A 20,645-nucleotide genomic window follows, 5' to 3' on the forward strand; every position below is an offset into this window, starting at 1 on the left:
TAAATTTATCTAATCTGGTCACAAATAGTTTTTCTAGAATTTTTGAGAACTGTGGTAATAAGGATATTGGTCTATAATTACTGAACACACATTTATCACCATTTTTAAAGAGAGGAACTACCTTAGCTACTTTCATATTGTCTGGAAATATTCCTTTTGAAAATGATAAATTACAAATATATGTAAACGGCTCGATAACATAACTCATTATGTCCTTTACAAACATCATATCCATGTCCACCCAGTCTTTTGATCTCTTATCTGTAAGATTTTTTACTACATTCATTATTTCTTCTTTGTCAGTTCCATTAAGAAAAATACTGTTGTCACAACTTATAACTGAATGGTTCACATTATTGTCTACTTTTGGTATTTTAGCTGCAAGGCTTGATCCAACGTTCACAAAGTGATGATTAAATCCATTTACAATTTCATTTTCATCATGGATTTCATCGTCATCCTTCAAAAAATATTGTGAAATACCTGTTTTTGCTTTATGACTTTTCAGAACACTATTTATTACTCATCTGACTGCATTGTGCCAAGTGTAAAGTTTGGTGGAGGGGGCGAGGGTTAAGGTGTGGGGTTGTGTTTCAGGAGCTGGGCTTGACCCCTTAGTTCCAGTGAAAGGAACTCTGACTGCTTTAGCTTACCAAGACATTTTGGACAATTCCATGCTCCCAACTTTGTGGAAAAAGTTTGGAGCTGCCCCTTCCTCTTCCACCATGACTGTGCACCAGTGCACAAAGCAAGGTCCATAAATACATGGATGCAGAGTCTGGTGTGGATGAACTTGACTGGCCTGCACAGAGTCCTGACCGCAACCCGATAGAACATCTTTGGGATGAATTAGAGCAGAGACTGAGAGCCAGACCTTCTCGTCCAACATCAGTATGTGACTTCACAAATGCGCTTCTAGAAGAATGGTCAAAAATCCCTACAAACACATTCTTAAACCTTGTGGACAGCTTTCCCAGAAGAGTTGAAGCTGTTCTAGCTGCATAGTGTGGACCAACGTTATATTGAACCCTATGGATTAGGAATAGGATGTCACTTAAGCTCATATTTGAGTCAAGGCAGGTGAGCGAATGCTTTTGGCAAGGTGGTGTGTGTATATATATATATTTTTTGTGTGTGTGTGTGTGTGTGTGTGTGTGTTTGTATGTGAAATTAGTTTTGTCTGCTGTTGATTAAATAATTTTCATTGTGAATAAATAAAAGTTCTTTTTTTATTCATTCATTCATGATTAGTAATAAATAAAAGCATCTTTATTCACTTTTCATGAACTTATTCCTGAAACTAATTGAACTGTTAGCAATACAGCTTTGTCCAGATTCCATACCTGAACTATCAAGTATTGTCTGCCCCTCTACAGCTTTGTTCTTCCTTCTGTTTTGATGCTTTTCACTTTTTTGGCAAAATTTTGACATCTGCATCATTTGGTTTATTTTTCTCTTTTGTACTTAAAATTATGTAAAAGTACAAACTGTATTTCAAACACTTGATCAGCTTTTGGAAAATGATTCCTTCAGGCATTAAGCTTATCTAATTGATTGTTTATTTTGTTGATGCTTTTTCTCACAGATCTTTGGTCCAGTGATGCAGATCTTAAAGTTTTCATCCCTGGAGGAAGTAATAGAGAGAGCTAATGACACTAAATATGGACTGGCAGCTGCTGTTTTTACAAAGGACCTTGATAAAGCCAACTATGTTTCCAGCAGCCTCCGTGCTGGCACAATTTGGTAAGTATTCTGGTTCTAAAAATATTTTTCTATGCATAGTTTTGTGAGGATGTTATCAATTTTGGTTCAAATCCCACATTGTTACTGTATGTGTATGATTAAAAAAAAAATTTTCAACTTTACTCGATGTAAAATGTCACATCATACAAACCGGATTCCAAAAAAGTTGGGACACTAAACAAATAGTGAATAAAAACTGAATGCAATGATGTGGAGGTGCCAACATCTAATATTTTATTCAGAATAGAACACAAATCACAGATCAAAAGTTTAAACTGAGAGAATGTATCATTTAAAGGGAAAAATCTGTTGTTTCCAAATTTCATGGCGTCAACAAATCCCAAAAAAGTTGGGACAAGTCCATTTCTACCACTGTGTGGCATCCCCCCTTCTTCTTCCAACACTCAACAGACGTCTGGGGACAGAGGAGACCAGTTTCTCCAGTTTAGAAATAGGAATGCTCTCCCATTCATGTCTAATACAGGCCTCTAACTGTTCAATCGTCTTGGGCCTTCTTTGTCGCACCTTCCTCTTTATGATGCACCAAATGTTCTCTCTAGGTGAAAGATCTGGACTGCAGGCTGGCCATTTCAGTACCCGGATCCTTCTCCTACGTAGCCATGATGTTGTGATTGCTGCAGAATGTGGTCTGGCATTATCGTGTTGAAAAATGCAGGGTCTTCCCTGAAAGAGATGACGTCTAGATGGGAGCATATGTTGTTCTAGAACCTGAACATAGTTCTCTGCATTAATGGTGCCTTTCCAGACATGCAAGCTGCCCATGCCACAAGCGCTCATGCAACCCCATACCATCAGTGATGCAGGCTTCTGAACGGAGCATTGATAACTTGGGCTATCCTTGTCCTCTCTGGTCCGGATGACATGACGTCCCAGTGTTCCATAAAGAACTTCAAATCGTGACTCATCTGACCACAGAACAGTCTTCCATTTTGCCACACTCCATTTTAAATGACCCCTGGCCCAGTGCAAACGTCTGAGCTTGTGGAGCTTGCTTAGAAATGGCTTCCTCTTTGCACTGTAGAGTTTCAGCTGGCAACGGCGGATGGCACGGTGGATTGTGTTCACTGACCATGCTTTCTGGAAGTATTCCTGAGCCCATTCTGTTATTTCCTTGACAGTGGCATTCTTGTTTGAGGTGCAGTGACGTTTAAGGGCCCGGAGATCACCAGCATCCAGTAGTTTTACGGCCTTGACCCTTACGCACAGCGATTGTTCCAGATTCTCTGAATCTTTTGATGATGTTATGCACGGTTGATGAAGATAACTTAAAAGTCTTTGATATTTTACGCTGGGTAACACCATTCTGGTATTGCTGCACTATCTTTCTGCACAACAATGGTGGAATTGGTGATCCTCTTACCATATTGGCTTCTGAGAGACACTGACACTCTGAGAAGCTCTTTTTATACCCAATCATGTTGTCAATTGACCTAATTAGTGTTAATTGGTCTTCCAGCTGTTTGTTATATGCTCAATTTCCTTTTTCCAGCCACTTATTGCTACTTGTCCCTACTTTTTTGAGATTTGTTGACACTGTGAAATTTTGAATCAACATATTTTTCCTTTAAAATGTTACATTTACCATCTGTTTCAATGTTGATGTGTTCATGCGTGCACATCTGCTCACAGACTGTTTGTGCTGATGTTCAATGTTTTATGTTATGAGTGCTTAGTGTATATTTAGTTGATGTTTTTCTTGGTTCATATCTTAGATGTTATTACTGTTTTTCTTATACATTTTATTGTTGGATGTAACTGGGACCTTGTGTACATAATTTCGCTCCACCACATGTACCACATGAGGTGCGAATGACAATAAAGAAACTCTGACTCTGACTCACTCAGCTTAATCTTTTGATCTGTCATCTATGTTATATTACGAATAAAATATTGACATTTTCCATCTCTACATCATTGCATTCAGTTTTTATTCACAATTTGTTTAGTGTCCCAACTTTTTTGGAATCCGGTTTGTAGCCTTGTAACTACCTCGATGACCTCAGCCATGGCTATGATCAGACCAACCCCAAAGTCCCCTGACTCCGCTTCCTCCATGAAAGACGTGCCAGTGGGATTGAGAAGGTCTGAGAAGTATTCTTTTCACCTCCTGATGACATCACTGGTTGAGGTCAACAGCACCCCACTTTCACTGAACACAGTGTTAGTAAAGAGCTGCTTTCCCCTCCTCAGCCGCCTGATCGTTTGCCAGAATCTCCTCGGATCTGACCAAGACAGAGCTTTCAGTTGTATGGCTCCTCTCTTGTGGAATCAACTTCCAGTTTCTGTTCGTGAGGCTGACACCTTGTCTTCTTTTAAGATTAGGCTTAGGTCTTTCCTTTTTTTTATAAATTCCTATAGTTAAGGTTGTCTTGTTTTGTTTTTTCATTAGTTCAACCTTTTTTATACAGGTTAGTCTCATTGAGTCACGAGAACGAGAAAGTACCATTATGTTGAACACACTGCCTCTGATCTGAGAGGTAATTAAACAAAACAACTGATAGTGTGGTCTGGAAACCACTGTCTGAGAGCTTATGACATAAGATGTCATGGTCTACTGCAATGCTACCCACACTTTTTTTAGCATGCAAGCTACTTTTAAATGACCAAGTTCAAGTGATCTACCTACTATTAAAAATACAAAGCATATATCTAAAAGTTAAATCTGCTCCTCTGACATTCAAAAAACAAAACAAAGCAAAACAACAACAAAAATGTAGAAAGCTTTCGTCCTTCATCCGAGAGACTTCCTCAGTCTGAGGTGCTGTATTCAGCTCAGTCTCTTAAATAGCACCGTCTAAATAGCACCGTCTCAGAGTGGATCAACCAGTTTTGCTGCTGACAACCAAAACCAGCTGATCACATGCTCAAGAAGGACCATCAGCCTAACAATGGATCATTAGCACCTGATGGCTGTTTACTGTTCACAGAGGGCTGAGTGATACTAGCAATCACAGCATTGTAAGAGGGGGACAGTTGAACCTGGAGGCTCCACCCCTGTTTAACGATGGACGATTTCTTTTCACAAAGATGGCCTCCTTTACTCCTCTCTCAAACCATCGTTCCTCGCTATCCAGGATGTGAACATCTTCATCCCTGAAAGAGTGACCGCTGGCCTGGAGATGAGTGTAGACCACAGAGTCCTGGCCTGATGATGTTGATCTTCTGTGCTGGGCCATCCTTTTGGCCAGTGGCTGTTTAGTTTCCCCGATGTAAGACTGATCACAGCCCTCCTGACACTGAACAGCATACACAATATTACTCTGTTTGTGCCGGGGGACTGGATCTTTGGGATGAACCAGTCTTTGCCGTAATGTATTTTGGGGTTTAAAAGCCACTGGGACGTTATGTTTAGAAAATAAACGTCTCAGTTTCTCTGATACTCCCTCAACATACGGAATGACCACTGGTCTGGGTCTGGGTTCCTCCTTTTCACCTGTTGGCTGACTGGAGTCCTGTTTGGGTTTCTTCTTTCAGGAAGGCCCAGTTAGGATATCCACATTTCTCTAAAGCCTGTCTTGTGTAGGATTTCTCCTTCTGCCTGGCTCCTGAGTTAGTGGGTACACTGTCTGCTCTGTGGTACAGAGTCCTGATGACTCCTAACTTGTGCTCCAAAGGGTGATGGGAGTCAAACTGCAAATACTGGTCTGTATGGGTGGGTTTGCGGTACACCTCAGTTTGCACATATCCTCTGAGACTGAGATCTCACATTCCAAAAGTTGAGACTGTGAGGTCTCAGTCAGGAGGGAGACTTGGCTTGCACCCCAAAACCTTGATTTCACATAACCGTTACAAGTTATGCTATGATTTTTGCAGGTAGCCTTAAGAAATAAGGAGGGAGGTCATCAGGGCCTGCAGATTTTCTCATCCAGACTTTTTTTTCCCATTCATTCAACCTTTATTTATACAGGTTAGTCCCACTGAGCCTCGGGGACTCATTTAAGCCAGAGTCAGTGTTTCTTTATTGTCATTCACACCTCATGTGGTACATGTGATGGAGCGAAATAATGTACACAGGGTCCCAGTTACATCCAAAAATAAAATGTAAAAGAAAAACAGTAATAACATCTAAGATATGAACTAAGAAAAACATCAACTAAATATACACTAAGCACTAAGAGCATAAAAACATGACTCTAAAATCAGCACAAACATGAACATGAGTCTGTGAGCAGATGTGCACGCATGAACACATCAACATTGAAACAAATCAGCAGTAACATTGAAACAGATCAGCAGCAACATGAAACAGATCAGCAGCAACATGATATGATTTTTCACAGTGATTATTCTAGTTAGAGATTCATGAGTCTAACAGCCTCAGGGTAGAAGCTGTTCCTCAGTCTAGTGGTTCTACACTTAATGCTCCTCAACCTCCTTCCTGAGGGGAGAGGGGCAAAAAGTGTGTGTGCTGGGTGAGTGTGGTCCTTCATGATGCAGGTGGTCCTCTTCCTGCATCTGGAGGTGTAGATGTCTGTGATGGTGGGGAGGCTGACTCCAACAGACTTCTGTGCAGCCTTCACCACTCTCTGCAAAGCTTTTCTTTCTGCAGCTGTGCAGCCTCCATGCCACACGTTGATGCTGGAGCACAGGATGCTCTCCACTGCACACCTGTAGAAGGAGGTGAGGACTGAGCTTCCAGACCAGCTCATCTCAGCCGTCTGAGGAAGTAGAGTCTCTGATGAGCTTTCTTCATCAGGCTGGTGGTGTTGTTGCTCCAGCTGAGGTTGTCATTCATGTGTACACCCAAGTACTTGTAGCTGGAGACCACTTCCACCACAGATCCTCTCATGTTCAGGGGGTGCAGGTGTGTTTGTTCCTTCTGAAGTCCACAATTATCTCGTTTGTCTTCTTCTTCTTCTTTAATTTAGTTCAATTCAGAAATACTTTATTGATCCCAGAGGTAAATTAAATGTTGTAACTCTTCATCCTGGTTTCATTAAAGAGTTGTTCTAGATACTGATGGCTGTGGGCAGGAAGGATTTCTTGTAGCATCTGTCCTACAACAGATCTGAAGAAGCCTCTGACTGAAGACACTGTTGTTGTATGACAGTCTGATGAAGAGGATGCTGAAGGTTGTCTATAATCTTCTTAATTTTATGAAGAATCCTTCTTTGTACAATCATCTCCAAAGATTCTAGAGGAGTCCCCAGAACTGAGCCAGCCTTCTTTATGAGCTTGTTGATCTTTTTTAAGTCACTTGCTCTGGTTTATGTTCATCTCTGATTCACCCGACCGCTGCAGAGTCATCTGAATATTTCTGCAGATGACAGGAGTCTGTTTTATATTGGAAATCTGAGGTGTACAGAGTGAAAAGGAATGGTGAGAGTACAGTCCCCTGTGGTGCTCCTGAGCTACTGACCACCTGGTTAGACACACAACCCTTCAGTCTCACAAACTGTGGTCTGTTTGTCAGGTAGTCTTTGATCCAGGCAATTGTTGAGGCCTCCACCTGAGCCTTCTGGAGTTTCTGACAAAGCAGATCAGGCTGGATTGTGTTAAATGCACTGGATAAATCAAAGAACATGACTCTCACAGTGCTGTCTGCCTTTTCTAGATGACAGTGAGTTTGATGAAGCAGGTGTATGATGGCATCTTCAAGTCCAAGTCCATGCCGATAAGCAAACTGCAGCATTTCCTGATATGTGCTTGTTTGTCTAGTCAGGTGGGTCAGCAGAAGTCTCTCTAGGACCTTCATGATGTGGGATGTCAGGGCAACAGGTCTATAGTCATTGAGGACTGATGGGTGAGTTTTCTTTGGCACTGGAACAAGGCATGATGTTTTCCACAACACTGGAACCTTCTCCTGGGTCAGGCTAAGGTTGAAGAGGTGCTTCAGAACCACACATAGCTGCTCTGCACAGACCTTCAGGACTCTGGGACTGACACCTTCTGGACCTGCAGCCTTATTCCGGTTCAGTCTCTCCAGCTGCTTCCTCACCTGACTTCTAGAGACGCAGAGAGTGGGGGCAAAGTAGGCATCAGTATTTTCTGATTTGATTGAAGACCAACATGTAGAAGAAGAAGGGTCCATGACCGAGGTGGTAGATACAATATTTGAGGTGCAACAGGACAGCCTTGGGTCAAAGGAGGGTGGTATATCTGTTTGGCTGTGGGCAAGAGAGGAGGATGCTGAACTTGTTTCTGAACTGATCCTGTTAAAGAATGTGTTCAATTCGTTGGCTCTGTCCAGGCTTCCATCCTTCTGATCCTCCTTCTGCTTGAAGCCTGTGATCTTTTTCATCCCTGACCACACCTCTCTGATATTGTTCTGCTGGAGCTTGCTCTCCAGCTTCTTCTTGTACACCTCCTTGCTGTTTCTTATCTTGACTTTTAGTTGCTTCTGTATACTCTTCAGTGATTCCCCGTCTCCCTCCCTGAAGACTCTTTTTTTATTGTTTAGCAGTTCCTTCAGGTCAGTGGTGATCCAGGGTTTTGTTACGACGGGAGCTGGCCGTGGGTCACCGGCCACTTAGAGGCCCCCTCTCAGAGCTCAACCTGTCACGTGTATGAGGGGGTGTGACTAAGTGTGATCTCAACGGATCTTACGTGGTTTTATGTGTAAGGAAAAATGAGACGGTGCTTCAAAAGTCTTTCTACGTGATGTAGCAAGCAAAAATAAACTATTCCTTGATGGATATGGAATCCCTGGGAGACTCTTTTAGAGTTGCTGGCCCAGTTTAACCCAGTCAGAACCGGGTCATAATTTCATTATAATCCCGTCTCTGAGCAGATCAAAAACTCCAGGGCTGGTCTAGATATATATCTAACAGTTTGTTATTGGGAAAACATCTCACTGTTCTGGTGGGGTTGGTGTGGTTTACACAGAAGTTTATATAGTCGGTCACACACTCAGTCATGGCATTTATGTCCTCTCCATGTGGCTGGCACAGTGTTTGCCAGTCTGTAGCCTCAAAACAACCCCGCAGGGCTTCTTCAGCTTCCGTTCACCACTTTCTCACTGTTCTTTTTATTACAGGTTGCCTCTGAACAAGGGGTTTGAGCAGAGAAACACAAGATTGTGATCTGATTTGGCAAGAGGGGGTTTTGCATTAGCGATGTATGAATCCTTGATATTTGCATAAAATAAGTCCAGTGTTGTTTCTCTGGTAGAGCAGCTGACAAACTGTTGGGATGTCAGAAGTGTAGCAGAGAGTCAGACATGATTAAAATCACCAGATATTGCCACAAACGCACTAGAGTGTTGTGTTTGTTGCTTAGCAACCTCTGAGCTGATGACATCACACGCAGTCTCGGCAACAGCATTGGGTGGAATGTAAACAGTTGCCAAAATAACACTGGTGAACTCTCTTGGCAAATAATATGGACGACAACTTAGTGCTAACAGTTCAATATCGGGACTGCAGATATGACACTTCACAGTAGGAATGTGCAATGTGGCATAAAATTCATATTACAATATGTATTGTGAAGGGTGGCAATAACGATATATATCGCAATATGTTTTTGGTATAAAACTTGCTAAAAAAAAGCATAGGGTGTTCTTTTGCCATCATATATTTTGAATTAAGAAAATTCCACTACTAGGTCCAGAGAGCTTTTAAATAATAAATCAAGTATTAGGCTTCTTTCTTGTAGTGCAAAACAGTGCAAAAGATGTCAAATGTAGTTTTAGCCTTATGTTTTAAACAAAATAATATGTTGTTAACGCTTAACAGTTTCTAGTCTTACTTAAGAAATGATAAGCAACAGAGCAGCATTTTACACTGAAACACTTCACCCTCCAATCCTCTAGTCTGCGCCTCCTTCTGCTTTAATGGAGAGCTGACACAAAATGAGTCTGTGGCTTTGACCAGAGGGTCTCACAGTAAAATCACACAACACAGTGTTCTTTTCACAGATCAGAGAGCAGGTTTCTCTAAAGCTGACCAACTCTTACTTTAACTTTCGATGGGGAAAAAAAACTTTCGATGGAACACAGCGTTTTGCGCATGCATCCAAATACGACAACTCTACAGCAAGCCGGGCGTAGTTAGCTTGTAGCTTCGCTACTTAGCCCTTGAAGAAAATACTTTAACGCCACTTGCACACAGTTTTCAGCTCAAAAAAAGTAACGATTAAATCTGACAGCTCTGATTTTACACTTGAACACCACTTACACACAGTTTTCAACTAAAAAACGTAACGATTTAACTGACAATTCTGATTTTACTTCAGACACAGCATTACTGCGGTTAGCCGGTAGAAGACAGATCTCTATTGTAGGCTAAATTTCTATCGTTTCTACCGTATACCGATTATATCGCGCATTCCTACTTCACAGTATCATGTCCTGGATTACACCACCTTTTGTTCACAAGCACTGCCAACCTACCTCCTTTTCTTTTTCCACTCCTCTTTAAATCTCTATCTGCTCGTATGGTCAGAAAGCCTGGCAGGAAAACACTGTTGTCGGGGATATGATCCTGTAGAAATGTCTTGGTGAAACACATAACACTGCATTCTCGATACTCTGGATGGGTCCTTGTTAAGGCTTGAAGTTCATCCAACTTGTTTCCCAGCAATCTCACATTGCCCATCATGATCGATGGAAGAAATGGTTTGAACTTCCTTCTTCTCTCTCTCTTCTTCACTCCTGTTCTGCATCCACGGCACCTCCTTTTCAACTCATTTGGGATTCGGGGCTGTAGTTGAGTTCTTATTTGAGCGTCTGAGATGTTAATCAGCTGCTCCTGGTTGTAAAAAAACTACATTGTTGTTATGGTTATGCATCATAACAAATGTCCAAAAGTAAAGATGTTTCAGTAAAAATTATTTCAGCTGTACAACATCCGACACCAGAGGAAATAATCATCCAAAAAAGCAATTTTCATCCAGGAAAAAAAGAGGAAATAAAGTTTTCAAAAGCAATATCTCAGAATTAATGTAAGAGCTACTGCAACATGCAGCCACCTTGAGCGGCACAATTCTAGAAATATCTATTATACCTCTCTATTTTCAAGAGAGACATGATTTGAACAAAGAATGATGACAACAGTGGACAATTCAATTCAGTTTATTTATATAGCGCCAAGACAACAAAGACAAAAGTAGACAATCATAATAGAAAGCATACAAATTGAGAAGAACAAATGAAAGAAAATTATATTAAAAAATTACACAAAAACAGCTAGATTGCAAAGCTATGTAGAATACTAAAAACAGGAATATGTCTGCACTGGTTTTTGCCATGAACTTAGCAGATGTTTGAAGCCACTTATGCCCCTTTTCCACTGTCACGGCGCGGGTCGGATATTTCCGCTTACCCGTGTTTGAGGTCTTTTCCATGGTTCTTGGGACCGGCTCACCTCCCAGAATTCTGGCCCGGCTTCTCAAGGGGTCCAAGCGAGCCAGGCCGTGACATCAGAAACACTGTCGAAACACTGTCGGTCACTGATTGGTCAGGGGGAGGAGTCTGTGTAGTCTTCTGCAACCCGATCCGCTTTCAAAGTTTCTAGAAGAAATGTTGTCGTTCACCGACCAGTTTTGCCTCCCGACATGCTTATATTATTAGCATTAGCCAGGCGGAAATGACGAAGTCGCACATGCGCAGTCAGGCCAGTTTTTCACCATCAGATAAAAATGAACAGATCGAGTGTTTAAATGCGCACCGTTTGGGTTATGAATCGGCGTAAACCACCTGTTTCGTTCAGATCACAAATTATTTCGGATCACGCTGAATAAACAAAAAATAACCCTAACAGGGTGTTTACATGACGCATTTTTATTCAGAACGACCGTTTGATCCGATTACTTGTGTTCATGTAGTCAAGTCAACTTTATTTATAGAGCACATTTAAAACAGAACCTGTTATCAAAGTGCTTAACAACAACAATCAATGAGTAAATTAAAGAGAAAGAAAAAATATATATAGATATACAATACACTAATAATAAAAACTGAAGAATTAATAAAAAGCATTTAAAACATAGGGTCACATATTAAAAATCACTAGATCACTTTACACTGTATGAAATGCCTGAGAGAACAGATGTATTTTAAGCCAGGGATTTTAAGTGAGGAATGGAGGTGGTCTGCCTGATGTTGGGGGGCAGGTTGTTCCAGAGTTTGGGGCCCATGACTGAAAAAGCCCGATCTCCTCTGAGCTTCAGTCTTGTTTTTGGAACAGCCAAAAGCAGCTGATCGGATGATCTCAGGACCCGAGAGGGAACGTAAGGTTCCAGAAGCTCAGAGAGGTAAAGGGGTGCGAGGCCATTTAAGCACTTGATGGTCAACAGAAGAATTTTAAAGACTATCCTCGTACGAACAGGGAGCCAGTGAAGGGAGGACAGAACTTGAGTAATATGTTCAGACCTACGAGTTCCGGTTAAAAGCCAAGCAGCAGCATTCTGGACGAGCTGAAGATGTGAGATGGAGGCCTGGCTGATCCCAGCATACAGTGCATTGCAATAGTCCAATCGGGTCGTGACAAAGGCGTGGACTAGTTTCTCAAGGTCGGGTCTGGTCAACACTGGCTTGATCTTAGCTACCTGTCTGAGTTGGAAGAAGCTTTTCTGCAGAACAGAGTTGATTTGTTTGTCAAACTTGAAGTCAGAGTCTAAAACCATCCCAAGATTTTTACCAAACTGCTTCAGATATGGCTGAAGAGAGTCCAGGTTGACAGGGTCAGTGGTGGCAGTTGAGCTAGGGCTAAAGACAATGACTTCAGTCTTCTCATTGTTAAAACTTAAGAAATTTGAAGCCATCCAGGCCTTAATGTCATCCAGACATTTTAACAGAGGGTGAATGGAGCAAACACTTGCTGGTTTCACAGGCTGGTAAATCTGGCAGTCATCAGCATAGCAATGGAATGAAAGACCATGTTTCCTCAGGATGGACCCCAGTGGGAGCAAATAAAGTGAGAACAGAAGGGGTCCAAGAATCGAACCCTGTGGGACCCCACAAGAAAGAGGTAATGAGGTGGATATATTATTACCAACCTTGACACAGAAACTCCTGCCACTTAGGTATGAGCGGAACCATTCTAATGCAGCAGCTGTGATCCCAACCCACTGTTCCAGCCGTGATGTAAGGATACTGTGGTCAACAGTATCAAAAGCAGCAGTAAGGTCCAGGAGCACAAGTACCACAAATTGACCAGAATCGTTTGATATCATAATGTCATTACAAACCCTCACTAATGCTGTTTCAGTGCTGTGGAGTTGCTTAAAACCAGATTGAAAAATTTTGAAGACTCTGTTCTCATTCAAAAACTTGTTTAATTGAATGAAAACTATTTTTCCCAGGATTTTGGACAGGAAGGGAAGTTTTGAGATTGGTCTGAAATTTGAGCAAGTCGAAGGGTCAAGTCCAGGTTTCTTAATTAACGGATGAACTACTGCATGTTTGAAAACATTGGGAACCACACTTGTCACAATACTACTATTTATAGTAGTAAGAAAAGAGGGTCCAATCGTGGGTAGAACTTCTTTGAAAAACAACGCAGGAATGTTGTCAGCGGGGGAACCGGAGGGTTTCATCTGCCCAACAACTTTGTTTAGAAATGGGAGTGAAATGGGTTCAAACTGTTTGAAGACAGCTGAGCAAGGGACAAAGACAGAGGGGTCAGTTGTGGACGGGGGATGGATGACCTAATCAACTCTACCTTATCAGCAAAGTATCTGGTGAAGTTGTTGCAGATGTCAACAGAGGCCTCCATGCTGGCGGACCGAGGCACGTTTAAAATGGAATTTAGGGTATTAAAAAGAACTCGGGGATCATGACTGTTTGAAGCAATGATTTGGGAGAAGTATTTGTTCTTTTCAGATTTAACGATGCTCTGATAATCTTTCAAACACGTTTTTAACATAATAAAAGAAACCTGTAATTTGTCTTTTTTCCACTTATGCTCAGCTCTCCTGCATAGACGTTTGGCTGCTCGAGTGGTCGCGTTCAACCAGGGGTGTGGTGCACGCTTTGGTCGCCTGATTTTTAGCGGGGCCACGAGGTCTAAAATCTTAGAGCAGGTTGCATCATGCCTACTGAGCAGCTCCTGCGTACTAATACAGGCAGAGGTTTCAGGGACTGAACCAGCATCAGTAAGGAATGCAGAGGAAAAAAGAGCAGCGGTTGAAGAGTTAAATATCCGACAACTCTTGGCTGGAGCGGGAGATTTAGACTCATGAATAACAGAGGTTTGGAATGAAATGGGTTTGTGATCTGAAACAAGAGCATCCCCAATTTCCATATTAACCACAGACCGTGAGTCAGAACTAAATCAAGTGTATGGCCCTGTTGATGAGTTGGACCAACAACATTTTGCACAAGGTTGAAAGATTGTAACAGATTTAAAAACTCCTGCATCAAAGGCTTGTCAAGACAGCAAACATGCACATTAAAGTCTCCCAGAATCAAGACCCTGTCGTAATTTAGCAGCATTCCAGTCAGAAAGTCAGAAAATTCACTTATTAAGTTTTTGTTGTACGAGGGTGGTCTGTAGATCAGGCTGCACAGTGTTGGATTGGAGCATCCCAGCTCAAAATACAGCAGTTCAAAACTCTGAAAAGTTACAGCCTGTAGTTGTCTGCAGTTCCAGAGCTTTTTAAAAACTGTTAATAATCCACCACCCCTACCAGAAGTCCTTGGAGCATTAAAAAAGGCACAATCCACCGGCAAAAGTTCAGAAAAAACACTTAACTCACCAGGGACGAGCCAGGTCTCTGTAACAAACAAGAAGTCCAGGCCATTAGAGCAGAAAAAGTTGTTCAAGTTAAAAGTTTTATTTGTCAGCGACCTCACATTCAGCAGAGCAATCTTTGTAGGACCAGTAGCTGAAGGAAAAGCTGAGCTCGGAGCACAGATCAGCTGTTTCAGATTTTTGGAGTTTGAACCGCGCCTCCTAGGACCAGAGATGCTGCAGCTGTGCGTGCGCCCGTGGCGCGGGCCAGGCTCGACTACGGGGATCAGGCAGGACCCAGCAGGATCAGCAAAGCACCCGGACAGGCGAATATCCAGCAGATGGTCGGCAGGAGATGATGCAGCAGACAGTCCGGAGTTGGTTAAGTTCCACTGGAGACTGCCGAGACCACCACGCGCACGCCCGCTGCACGTACCAGGCCCGGGCACCTGGATCGAGCTGGAGTTGAGTGGGTCAGCGAAGCATCCCGATGGACAGTTAAACGTCTGATGGTCAGTAGCAGATGACGAAGCAGCAGAGAGCTTGATGCTGGCTTTAATTCTCACGAGACGGCCGGCACGGCACCTGGAGCGATGTTTTCGGGCGGGCAGAAATGCCGCGCGCTTCAGGTAAACAGCACATCAGCAAACAAAGGGGGTGGGGGTCCAGAGCCCCGATCAAAGTGGTTGAACAAGTCGGGGTTTGCATTAGATAACTGTATATTTAAAAGTTGTTGGCGATCATAAACAAGTAGTGAGTTGATGTCACCAAAGAAAAATGACAAAAACAGAAAAAAAATTATCAGATCAGACAGAGGTGAACAACAAGCCACCAGCACCGGCGCCATCTTCCCGGAAGTTTGTAAACATAGCTAATGCCTCTGATCTGAGAGATAGTTAGTGAACCAACTAATGGTGTGTTCTGAGAAACCAATTTCTGAGAGCTTATGACATAAGATGTCATGGTCCACAACCATTTTTTTAACAGTTTATTAACCTCACTAACAGAGAACATTGAAAATGAGCAGGTGTGGTTTACTGAGGATTGACTTGGAAGATAAATTTGATTTGTAGAAGTTTGGCTTGAAGGAAAAGTACTTGGTTTTTCATTACTAACTGTGGCAAACAAGGAGCTAGAGGCAACAAAATGTCTTTTGAAACAGTTTAGAATATCACGCTTATTTGACATGGGAACAAAGTTAACAAGTAAGTGTGGTGCCAGATTAGATGAATGGGAGCTGCCAGAAAGTAATTTGATAGTTTTCCAGAATCTTTTAGGGTCATTTAGATCTTTAGAGTTTTGAGATAAAAAAAAAAAGGAACTATGTTTTGCAGCTTTAATGAAAGTTGTACAATGATTCCATAGCTGACGAAATTGCAACCAAACATTGTCTGAACCAGACTGTTTTTGCTGTTGCCCTAAGCTGATCTCTCCTGTGTAGGAGATCAGCTAACTCAGGAGTAAACCAGGGACTGTCTCATTCTTTTATTCTGAACTGGCGAAAAGGGGCATGTTTATTTATAAATTGAATGACGCTATTGTGAAAATAGTTCCAAGCAAGGTTCAAGTCATCACTTAGTAAAGTACGATGCCAATCAAAATGGAACAGGTCCCTAAGGAAAGCCTGTTAATTAAAATGCTTCATGCTCCTTTTTAGAATTAATCTAGGTTTGGAACGAGGCAATTTAGTATCCCTAATGGCACCAACAATGCAATGATCACTCATATCGTCTGCAAAAACACCCAAACCAGAAAATTTATGAGGCATATTTGATATAAAGAGATCTAAAATTAGACGATCTTCCTGAACATTTAGTATTTGAATGAGTGGGGGTGTCAATGATTTGACTGAGACTGAATGACAAACAACTTATTTTTTTAATTCCTCAGACACTGGTGACAGCCAGTCTAGATTAAAATCACCAACTAGGACAATCTCATTAAAATGTAAATTCGTTAGGAACTCTGTTAATGACAATATGGTTTCAGATGTTGCTGATTGGGGACGGTAACATCCCACAAGAGTTAATGACTGGCCACCATGCAAATTAATGTTTAGTGCCAAGATTTCAAATTGATAAGGGATTGTTGTAGCAGACAACAGATGTGAATCCAGGCTGGATCTGATATAAATTGTAACACCACCTCCCTTTCTTTGATTATCAGAATGATAAATATTAAATCCGTCAATTGACACATCTTTATCCAAAATTTATTTAGATAACCAAGTTTCAGAAATAACAATTATATCCACATCAGTTTAACATGCCCAAATCCTCAAATTATCATTTTACGAAGGAGGTAACGTGTATTTATGTGCAAAAAATGTGTTCCTGATATGTTTTTCAAGTCTTTTGCGGTGTTGCAATGTGTAGAAGGTCCAGGGTTAGGCTGGATTTTGGACAACAGTAGGAGCATCATAGTTAAACATTTTCTTGTGTTTTTTGTTGCAGAGGTATTGTGGCGCTTGGCCCCCATAATCGTTTTATGGTGAGATGAATTTATAAAAGCACGGTTTCTTAGAATTCAAAAGCAATGAAGTTGGCAAGGATGGGCAAATCCAGAAGCATTAACAAGATTCAACGGCTCTAAATAGTCAAAATACTGAAAATGATGAAGATGGAGAAACTTCAGGTCCACAAAACTCTGGACCCCCCACACATGAATAGAGCCGAAGGACTTCTGATCGGAATGTTCTGATCGGCTCTCTGCAACCTCTGAGCACAAAGACACTTTTGAATTGAGCTGGATCTTCAGAGAGCTAGCACAGAACCGCACAATGGTCTAGCTCGAGTCCAAATAGTCCAGAGGAATCCACATGAAAAAAGTCCGGATGAGGTCCGGAGAAGACACCAGACTTCCAAGCAACGCCCGCCCGAGAGGCTTCCTGGGCCGGCGAGCAGCACTCAGATTGTCCGCTGAGGCTAGAAGTAGTCCTGTTCCAATTCCCGGTCAGTTCTGTATTGTTCTCTGCAGCCGCTAAGTGCCAAAGTCACTTTGAAGAAGGACCAAACTTAATCAGGTTCGGATTGGGTCAGTTTGATGTTACGAGACTGCAGAGAAGCCGAGGAAGCTGCAGACCGCAACCGCTCGAACCAGGAAGTGGTCCTGAGCTATTCCTTATTTATGCTGCTTAGTTAGCTGAGACTGCTGGAGGACAAACTGACCAAATTTCGTCACTCTGCTGCTGTCTTTACTTGCTCTTCCTGTTTGTATTTGTAATCATATATATCTTAACATGTGTTTTTTGTCTTTCCTTATAGAAAGTCCACCTGGACCTACCATTCTGTGTTTGTCTGTTTCTATTTCCTGTCCTCTCAAACTCAGCTGGTCGAAGCACATGGCTGCTCATCCTGAGCCTGGTTATGCTGGAGGTTTCTTCCTGTTAAAAGGGAATTTTTCCTTTCAACTGTCTTCTTTGTACTTGCTCAGGATGGGAGACTATGATGAATTGAAGCTTCAGCATAATCTTCTGCTTCCTTAGATAGATAACTTTTACTAATGGCTTATTTGCACTGCTCCTTATCAGCCCCAACTCTGCTCAGCCCTGCACACCCCTGCTCAGCTCAGCCTGGATTTGCACTGCACTTTAGGACCGATTCTGGAGGCGTGTCCAGAATCCAAAATCCTGCTAATGAGAGTTCTGCGATGAGTTAAACTCAAAGCAGTCTGCTCCTCAGATAATGTTAAATTATTACAAACTGCAATGAAGGTGATAGGAAGGACTGATCACCCCTCCCTGCAGTCTGTTTATGATAATAATAATAATAATAATGTAATCACAATGTCATCACTGTATGTTTATATACAATGGCGAAATTAGTCTCTGCATTTAACCCATCTACCACCAGATGGTGCAGTGGGCAGCTATTGAAAGCACTCGGGGAGCATTTTGGGGATGAGGTGTGCTGCCCAGAGACACCACGAGGTGTGCAGTGACTGGGGATTGAACCCGGGACTTTTGGGTCCCGGGCCGGCTGCCCTGCCTCTACACCATCTTGATGAGTCTGTCCTCAGACTTACTCGGAGGGTGCTGTCTGACCCCGCTCACATCATCAACTCAATATGAACTGTTACCACTGGAAACGGTTTAGAATCCCAGCTTGTAGACTTAACAGATTTAAAAATTAATTTGTCCCTACATCAATCAGATTGTTAAACAAAGTAGGCATGTAATTTTTTTATGTGCTGATGCTCTGGTCTCATTGTGTCGTTTACGTGCGGGAATGTGCAGTATGTGTTTTTATTGAATTATGTGTTTTTATTGAATTATGTGTTTTTATTAATAGGTGTTTTATATTTTTGTATTTTATTATGGGGTTCACGTGATTTTATTGGTTGTAGTGTATTTAACTGTGGAAGAAGTTTTGTTAGTGCACAATGTCCAAGACAAATTTCCCCTTGGAGACAATTAAGTATGCATCTATCTATCTAGCTATTATTTTTATATATGAAAATTTCTGTTCCGTGCCCTGACATGACTTCTGTTGTGACTTGGCACTGTATAAATAAATTGAATTGAATTAAATCTGAAAGACCAGATTCTACAAAAACATCTATATTTAAAATTCTATATTTTTCTTCATCATTTGATGTATTTGCGCTTATTGTGGTTTTGTTTCTTGTATACAGATTATTTTTTCTTGTATACAGATTATTTTTAGCTTTGATTTAAAGTTTAGCTTTGATTTAAAGCTTTAATTTAAAGTGTAATTCTTGTTTTGTGATTTGTACATCTGTGGGTTAGAATAAAGTTGAACTAAAGGCTGTAGCTCTTCTTTAAACATGTTTGAGGTAAATATTCCTGAGATCCAATAATTGTGTCTTTTTATGATTTTTCAGCTGAATTAAGTTTAATTAACAGATTATTTAATAAAGTCAAAGTGAAAACAAGATTTCATGATAAATCCAGCACTGTTTATTTATTTTTAATCTTCACTGATTAAAAAAAAAAAGTATTTTTTATACATAAAATGTTTAAAAAAAAAAAAAGCGTTTCCACCTTTTCGTCCCGGTCCTCCCGCCTGCCAGGGCTCGGAATCCGGCCTTTGTGAGCACGGGAGGCCGGGGCTCGGGGTCCGGCCTCACGTGCTTCAACAGGTCGACAGCTCGAATGATCCTCCGCGGTGACTCCGCTCGCTCGAATTTTGTCGTCGGTCACCAAACGCAAAAAACGCCTGGACTTCAGAATTAAACACGTCGTTGTCATTATTGCTTTTAAAATCTTAAAAATAGATCCAGCCACTGTTCCGCATTCTGAGAAATTGCAAATGGAAGATCGGTGAAAAGATCCAGTGACTCCTCCCCCTGACCAATCAGAGTCCTGCATTCACGTTTCGGTCCGGACTCAGCTCAACTGCGCTCACTCGGTCCCTCCAGAGAAGCAGGGACGAAAAGAGGTCCTGAATCAGCCTCAGATCAGCTAAAAAATACTGGCGCAAAAGGGTTCTTTCTGTGGCGGGCTGCGCAGAATTGTGGCTTATTAGGAGCAGTGCAAATGGGACATAAGTGTCTTTTGTAATGTTTGTGAATGTTTTTGTTCAGTGCCCTGAAACAACTTCTGTTGTGACTTGGAGCTATAGAAATAAACTGAATGGAATTGAATTTACTTTCTCCTTTTTCAGCTCTACTTTTAGTAATAAACATATATTTACTGACAGGTTAAGGGCAAATCAGAATCAGAATAAACTTTATTATATATATATATATATATATACATTTACAGTACAATTTTTAATTTATAAGTCATTTTGTGTGCTTATGTTTGTTATTTTGCAGGATAAACTGCTATGACGTGCTTTCGCCTCAGGCCCCGTTCGGGGGTTACAAAGCCTCAGGGAATGGCAGAGAGCTGGGAGAGTATGGTCTTGAAGCCTACACAGAAGTTAAAACGGTAAATACACCCATATATTATACACAAAGTTTTAAAGATTTATAGTTTAGAGATGCTTGATACAAGAAATGCAAGATTTAGAGAAAGCACATCACTAATATACGTTACCATACCAATTTATTTCTAAAGCACTTAAAATACAACAAGCACCATCCGAAGTGCTCTACAAAATTAAAAACAAACAAAAAACAGTAAAACAATAAAAACACCTAAATATATATTTAAAAAAATAATCAGAACAACATAAGTAAAAGAATACAACATTAAGACACAGATGCTGACTCACTTTAGGTTAAAAGCCAATGGGAAAAAAAAAATGTTAGTATGTGTGTGTGTGTGTGTGTGTGTGTGTGTGTGTGTGTGTGTGTGTGTGT

The 20,645-nt window shown here is 41.4% G+C and overlaps 1 protein-coding gene across 1 annotated transcript in view; it reads left to right on the plus strand.

Annotated features, from left to right (window-relative positions):
• The window catches only part of LOC119409582 (aldehyde dehydrogenase, mitochondrial), a gene marked incomplete at its 3' end in the record, with an annotated part of 140,969 nt that extends 120,698 nt beyond the window's left edge, over window positions 1-20,271 (plus strand). The window contains 2 exon segments of the mRNA XM_037676484.1: window positions 1,586-1,743; window positions 20,157-20,271. Of these exon segments, the coding sequence (XP_037532412.1) occupies window positions 1,586-1,743; window positions 20,157-20,271 (273 nt within the window).
• Between the last annotated feature and the right edge of the window lie 374 nt (window positions 20,272-20,645).

This window comes from Nematolebias whitei, chromosome 5 (genome assembly GCF_014905685.2).
Source record: "Nematolebias whitei isolate Nwh7 chromosome 5, NemWhi1, whole genome shotgun sequence".
In the NCBI taxonomy this organism is placed as follows: Eukaryota; Metazoa; Chordata; class Actinopteri; order Cyprinodontiformes; family Rivulidae; genus Nematolebias; species Nematolebias whitei.